Below are 7,845 nucleotides of genomic sequence, written 5' to 3' on the forward strand. Positions count from 1 at the left end.
TCAATGTACTTCTCCTGTGACAACCATAATTTCTTGGTTCTTCGATTCCTTGTAATCTTCATGCCAAGAATCTGCTTTGCTGGTCCCAAGTCTTTCATAGCAAAAGATTTACTTAGCTGTTTCTTCAAGCTATTAATTCTGACAGAATTCTGACCAACAATCAACATATCATCTACATAGAGCAAGAGAATAATGTAGTCATCATCAGAGAATTTCTTTACGAAGACACAATGATCTGAAGTAGTCTTTTTGTAGCCTTGCTCCCCCATAACAGACTCAAACTTCTTGTACCACTGTCTTGGTGCCTGCTTCAAGCCGTATAAGCTCTTCTTTAGTTTACAAACACAATCTTCTTTCCCCTTTTTTATGAAACCCTCTGGCTGCTCCATGTATATTTCTTCTTCCAAATCTCCATGTAGGAAGGCAGTCTTTACATCCATTTGCTCGATTTCCAAATCAAAACTGGCGGCCATTCCGAGCACTATCCGAATGGATGTCATTTTTACAACTGGTGAAAAGATCTCATCAAAATCAATACCCTTTCTTTGATTGAATCCTTTCACAACCAGTCTAGCTTTGAATCGTGGTTGGGAGCTGTGTTCTTCTTGCTTGATTCTGAACACTCACTTGTTCTTCAAAGCTTTCTTGCCTTTGGGCAACTTTACCAGCTCAAATGTTTTATTCTCATGCAAGGATTTCATTTCATCTTGCATGGCTTCAATCCAGTTCCTTTTGTGTTCACTTTCCATTGCTTCTTCAAAGCATTCAGGTTCTCCCCCGTCAGTCATCAATACATATTCATTTGCTGAATATCTAGTAGATGGTTGTCTGACTCTACTAGACCTTCTTAATGTTTGAGAACCTTCTGGTGCTGGTGGCTGAACATGAACACCATCAAAATCATTTTCTGGTTCATTCTGATGAGGAACTTCTGGATTTTCTAACTCTGGCTCTTGTTCTTGTGGAACATTTTCTTCATCTCCAACTTGTCTTTGTTCTATTGCTGGAGGAACTATTTGCACATCCGTTGAATCATCTTCAGATCTATCGGCAGCATGCTTTTGAGTCTTTTCAACATCTTCAATAGTCTGATTTTCAACAAATATAGCATCTCTACTTCTTATCATCTTTTTCTGGACTGGATTATAAAATCTATAGCCAAATTGATCTTGGCCATAGCCAATGAATACACATTGTCGAGTCTTGACATCAAGCTTAGACCTCTCATCCTTAGGAATATGCACGAAGGCTTTACATCCAAACACCCGCAAATGATCATAGGAAACATCCTTTCCTGACCATACTCTTTCTGGAGTATCATACTGTAGAGGAACACAAGGTGAACGATTTATAAGATGAACTGCTATAAGAAGAGCTTCACCCCAAAATCTTTTAGACAACTTTGCATGTGAGAGTAAACATCTGACTCTCTCCATCAAAGTTCTGTTCATCCTCTCAGCCAAACCATTCAATTGCGGCGTCTTGGGAGGTGTTGTTTGATGTCGAATACCATGCTCTTTGCAGAAAGCATCAAATGGCCCCGTGTATTCTCCACCATTATCTGTTCTGATGCACCTCAGCTTTTTGCCTGTCTGTCTCTCAACCAAGTTTAGAAATTGTTTAAAAACATCTAAAACTTGATCTTTCGACTTCAAAGTATATACCCAAGTCTTCCTAGAATGGTCATCGATAAATGTAATGAAGTATCGATTTCCACCATATGGCATCGTCAATGGTCCACACATATCTGAATGTACCAAATGTAACACATTCTTCATTCTGGAAGGCTGAGAAATCTTGAAGGCTACTCTATTCTGCTTTCCTGCCATACAATCAGAACATTTCTCTAAATGGACTTTATCCAATCCAGATAGCATGTTGTTTTTGACCAGAGTTATCATTCCTTTCTCACTCATGTGGCCTAACCGTTTATGCCACAATTCAACTGTACTGTCATCCTCTGCTACATTAAAAGCATCTCGGGAGAGCTTCGCATGCATCACGTACAGCTTTGGGTCTTTCCTTCCATTAGCTACCACCATGGAACCTTTTGTGAGTTTCCACTGACCATTTCTGAAGGTGCTACAGAAATTTTCAAAATCAAGTCTACCAACTGAGATTAAATTAGAACGCATGTCTGGTACATGCACGACATCTTTTAGAATTAATCTCGAACCATTTTCTGTCTCCAAGCAAATATCTCCCTTACCGACGACTTTCAACAGTTTGCCGTCTGCTATCTTGACCACACCCAGATTGTCTGGTGTGTAAGATGAAAAATTTTCTCTCCGAGATGTTGCATGAAGTGTAGCTCCACTATCAATTACCCAACTGGTCTCCTGGGTTGCAAGATTGATAGTGTCTTCAATGAAAAATTGGAACTCAGCAATGACATTGGCTTCATCATCACTGCTTTCTTCTTTCTTTGCTTTGCCTTTGATCTTCTCCTGATCACTTTTGAACTTCCGGCAATACCTTTTAATGTGCCCCTTCTTCCCATAATGATGGCACACAATATTGGCAAATTTGTTTGATTTACCCCTGCTCTTATCTCTTGTATTTGAACTTCTAGATTGGCTCCTCCCTCTGGGCTGGTTATTTCTTTTAGCATCTGCTAAAAAAATGTCTGACCGAGATGAAGAAGGATTCTGTGCTTTACGTCTCATTCCTTCATTCAAAACAGCATTTTTAACAAATTCCCAACTAACTCCACTATGTGGTGTAGAGTTTGTAATTGATATCTTCAAAGTCTCCCAAGACTCTAGTAAGGAGGCAAGCACCATAAGGCCGAGGATTTTATCATCAAATTTTATGCCCATATTTGACAGCTGGTGAATAGTCACCTGCATTTCACTCAAGTGATCTGCTACAGAAGTACCTTCTTGGTATTTGAAATTCATCAACTTCGTCAAATAAAATAATTGGTTATTGCCGGATTTTGAGGCATATAGCTGTTCAAGCTTGTCCCATAATGTTCTGGCGTGAGTCTCATTACAAATGTGGTTGTATACATTATCATCGACAAATTGTCGAATATAACCACAAACTTGTTCATGCTCGAAAGCCCATTTTTCATCAGTCTTGTCTTCCGGTTTGCTTGAACCAAACACGGGCAAATGCATTGTGGCTACCATAAGGAGATCTCTCATTTTATTTCTCCATATATGGTAATTTGCGCCATTTAGACTGATCATTTTGCTCGTTCTAGCTTCCATGACTTTTGAGTGAATAGTGACCGTATATGTGAATAGTACTAGTACACGATAATAGTAACTGTACACGTAAATAGTATTATATGTAAATAGTACCTGTATGCATGAATAGTACTATACGTGAATAGTGCTGGGCTTAACAGTGACCACTCAGCAACAGTAACGCCAATAGTAATTATTCAACATCAACCACGAGTTACTATTTTACTATTCACCACTAAGTCGATTCTGCAACGTTTTTTCGAGCGGACTGCACCAACGGACTCGTCGTAATTTTCTCGTCTTCGTGGTATATTTATTTTCAAAATATATCCACGGATCCGGTACCGCTATCAGTCTGGTTGGACCTGTTGAAACCTTCGGCTCTGATACCACTTGTTAGGATGTCGGCAATAAAGTTACGAGAATAATTACGCAACGGAAAAATAAAAAATTGGGACACACAGAAATTTACGTGGTTCACCCTCAACTGTTTAGGGCTACGTCCACGGGACCAACTCCGAATATTTCTTCTACTATGAAAAATAGTAGACTTACAAAGAGAGTAATACAAAATAGTGGCACTCACAAGTGTTTCCCAAAAAAACACCCTAATAATCTTCTCTATTTTCTAAACCCTTAGTTTTAAGAACCCTCTTAAAACAAAAAACTCTCTACCGTTCTCTCAGTTGGTATGTTTGAAATGAGGAAAATCCTCTCCTATTTACACTACAAAAAAATGGCATTTTGCGACCGATTGCTCGGTCGCAAAATGCCAAAAAATCGGTCGCTAAATCAATTAGAGACCGATTTGCGACCGATATTTGTCGGTCGCAAAAATGCTGGTCGCAAAATATTTTGCGACCGATTTTTTTCTCCGGTCGCAAATTAGCGACCGATAAATCGGTTGCAAATTAGTCACAGAAAATTCTGTCGCAAGTCAGTCGCAAATCGGTCGCAAATTGTAAATTTAAAATTTTTATTTTCGGTCGCTAATCGGTCGCAAATCGGTCGCAAAATTGAAAAATTAAAAAAAAATAAATATTATTATAAAACCATAATATTATTATAATTTATATTACAATTAAAACTAATTTAAATTGTTGATGAATTTTTTTTAAAAAAATGTAAATATGCTTATATATTCATTGCATCATACAACAATACATCCAAAAACAAAATGCTAATATGTCAATAACAAAATGCAAATTTAAAAAGTTAACATGTACAAATAATATTTGCAATCCAAGTTGAAATAAAAGAAATTAATATAAACATTATTATTAATTGTAGTTGTAAAATTGTATCAAAATTGATACAACTTGAGATATTGCAATGATCGGTCATAAAATCCACAATGGTATATATATAAGAATGTTGTAATCTCTTAATTCTTTTGGGTCAGATTCAAGGATTATTAGACGTTCACATGCTGTAACAACAGAACCGATCTCCTTGTCAAATCAGTAAAACAAATTTCCCAAACAATAAAAACCTTAGATTACTGAATCTAAATATGCATAGAGCAAGAAAATAGATTCCGAGAAACCAGAAAGGTTACCAATCAATGCAACCTCTTTTAAGTATTTTCTCATTTATTACCATTCACTAGCATTTCCTCTCATTCATTCACTAGTATATTCTATTTGCCAACCAACAAACAAGAACTATCCAAGTCATTATTGCAATGAAAAAAGTACATTTTGGTTTCTCATGCGTGTGCAGAGACAACGATAGCATCATTAGGCTAAGACGTCTCAAATCACTAAAATCTAGTTAATCTAACTGTGCAGACCATTAAAATAGGAAACAGAAAATATAAATGTAACTTCATTTTATATATATACCAGCTAAAGCATGCCTCATGTCCCCAAAACGCACACTAGTCCAAACACCACGGTCTAGCCTATGTTGGGCAGCCTTTGCTGATGCAAGTTGAAATCCACTGCAATAGGAAGAAAAGGTTGAAATGAACATGTGATTGGGATAAAAACATTAATAAAAGAAATTAATATAAACAGCTGAATCACAAAAAACTATGTATAAAAACCAAACTAGTAATCCAGTAGCTCGAATAGCCAAATACTTATCTTGGATTTGATTATAAAGAAACAAATAAGCTGAAGCATATATTACCCTCCTTATGTAAAGGTAATGCATTTGGACTCCATAATTCTAAATATATAGATATGTATTTCTCTTTAAATGCTTTCTTGTTTCCTTTAGGGTAAAGAGAAAGTCTCCAGCATCAAAACATGTAGGTGAAAAACAACAGCAATTAAAAATTAAATACTCAATTTATCTCCAAAACTGTGAGATTAGAAGTTTGAATTGCAGTTTGAGACCCAATCGCCAAAAAGCAATAAATAAATAAATGAATGCCGCAATTAATCATAAATAAATAAAAAAATTTGAAAAACTAAAAATTGAAAGGAATGGAACTAAAATTAGAACCCACCATATGTATCCACCAACTTCAAAAACACTTGGTTGATAGTTTTCTACATTTGCATTAGCAGAAAATGCTGGCAAATAGAACCCACAATAATAGTAATAATAATAATAATAATAACAGTAACAATATTATATTTTAATAATAATAATAATAACAGTACCTAATTTCTAATCGCAAATACACACAAAACTTACCAAAAATTATTATAATAAAAACACATAAAATCGCAAAAAAAAAAAAAATCGAAAAAAAAATCGCAAAACTTACCTCAACTTGTGTCCAAATAGCAATGGAGTGACCGGAGTTGCAATGGAGCGGAGATGGCGACGTCAGGCGGGCTGGAGCGGCGTCAGGAAGGACTGGAGCGGCGTTGCGAATGGAGGAGAGGAGAGGAGGAGGAGGAGAAAGAAAGAAGAAGAAAGAAGAAGGAGGGCGTCTGGTGTTTAAAGCAGCCCTAATATTTGCGACCAACTTGTCGGTCGCAAATTTCATTAATATCAGTCGCAATTTTTAACTCTGCGACGTCGTTTTACTTCGCAATAAAATTGCAACCGATTTGCGACTAATACTGTCGGTCGCAAATAATCGGTCACAAATCAGTCGCAAATCGGTCGCAGAACTTATTCCTAATTTTGAAGCGCGCAATTTTGCGACGGAATAAAACGTAGTCGCAAATCGGTCGCAAAATCGGTTGCAAATCCGTAGTACATTAGTCGCAAACTGAAAAACAAACTCGCGGGAATTTTTAGCGCTACAATTAGCGACTGTTTGTCCATAGGTCGCAAATCGGTCGCAAAATTGCGACTGATTTGAGTCGATCGCAAAAATCGGTCGCAAATCGGCGATTTTTTTGTAGTGTTATAGGAGAGGAAGACGCGTATAAATCGCGTTTTCTACTATTTTTTTTATTTATTTAAGCATGTGAGTCTTACTCGAGTAGGCACCGACACCACCAACCAAAGAATTTGTGGGTAAGCTTGTGAGTCCTACTTGAGTAGATACAAACACTACCAACAAAGAATTTGTGGGTCCCACTTGAGTGGGCACGCCACAGCACATTGTCTGATTGATTCATGGAAAATAATAATTTGCAATGAATAGCATAGATGAATTAAGATCACCAGAACAAAAATGATACAATAGGGTCCTACAATATCCAAGCCAGCTTCCATTTGCAAATACTTTAGATTTTTCCGCCAGTGCATCTAAAGCAGTTGAACCTTCTTGGTATTCACGTGCTAATTCGGGATAGCGGTTCAATACATCAATTGCAATGTCTGTCACGAAGAATAATTTTGGCATTAATGTTAGTTACGTAAACCATATTTGAAATAAAGCATAGTAAAACCCGGTTGGATAACAATTTTTAAACTAACTTTTAGCGATTTCATCAACTCAAAACCATATATCTCTATAAATTGTAATATTTAGTAACGTAGCTTTCGGGTAACTTTTTATGAAACATCAAACACTCTAACTTTTTGTGTTTCACAAAGTTTTTTTTTTTTGATAATGTATCCGCTGATTTTTCTTCCGAATTCAATTAATTAAACAGTGAATGTCATTTTCATCATTTTAAGTTAACCAGCTAAATAAGCAATTATTTCTATCAAATATTTCTAATTTACACTCCCTCCATTAACAGCTACCTACTAAAATAACTAATATTACACAGCTATCAGACCATGAATACAAGAAATTGCACAAACCGTAAAAATCAGCAATTATCAGGTAACGGAGAAGTTTGACACCACTTTCACCAGCAAAAGGACTTGGATCCTCATTCTTCGTCCCTGATAGAAGAAAACTGACAGTTTCCTTATGGCCATATTGAGCAGCTCCACAGAGTGGCACCTGGTTCTCATCGTTTGTTGCTTGAGTTAATTTTGGATTCTTTTCCACCAGAAGCATAGCAACTTCTTTGTTGCCACAAGTAGCAGCATGGTGAAGGTACGTGCTACCATTATAATTCTTTATTTATAGTGCATCAGCTGGCAATTTTTCGATTAGAGACTGTATCAATGCAATAGAGTGGCCAGCTCCTATTGCCACATGGAGAACAGTGTCTTGCATGTCTGAGATGAAAGCAGTCAGCGCTCTAGAATCCTTTTCAATTATTCCTTTCGCAGTAATCAGTTGGCCTTGTACTATTGCATCATACAGTGGCAAATAGCGGTCATAATCATTCGTTTCTTCCAT

The 7,845-nt window shown here is 36.7% G+C and overlaps 1 protein-coding gene across 1 annotated transcript; it reads right to left on the reverse strand.

The window, feature by feature from the left end:
* Positions 1–6,555: 6,555 nt before the first annotated feature.
* LOC149491609 (uncharacterized) lies at positions 6,556–7,845 on the reverse strand. The gene is made up of 4 exons (XM_089717189.1): positions 7,661–7,845; positions 7,356–7,603; positions 6,829–6,923; positions 6,556–6,708 (listed from the first exon to the last, which is right to left on the reverse strand). Exons 1-4 carry the CDS (start codon positions 7,843–7,845, stop codon positions 6,556–6,558), a joined length of 681 nt encoding a protein of 226 aa, XP_089573315.1.

This window comes from Jatropha curcas, unplaced genomic scaffold (assembly GCF_041381405.1).
Source record: "Jatropha curcas cultivar XTBG-Jc1 unplaced genomic scaffold, XTBG_Jcur_1.0 HiC_scaffold_1115_pilon, whole genome shotgun sequence".
In the NCBI taxonomy this organism is placed as follows: domain Eukaryota; kingdom Viridiplantae; phylum Streptophyta; class Magnoliopsida; order Malpighiales; family Euphorbiaceae; genus Jatropha; species Jatropha curcas.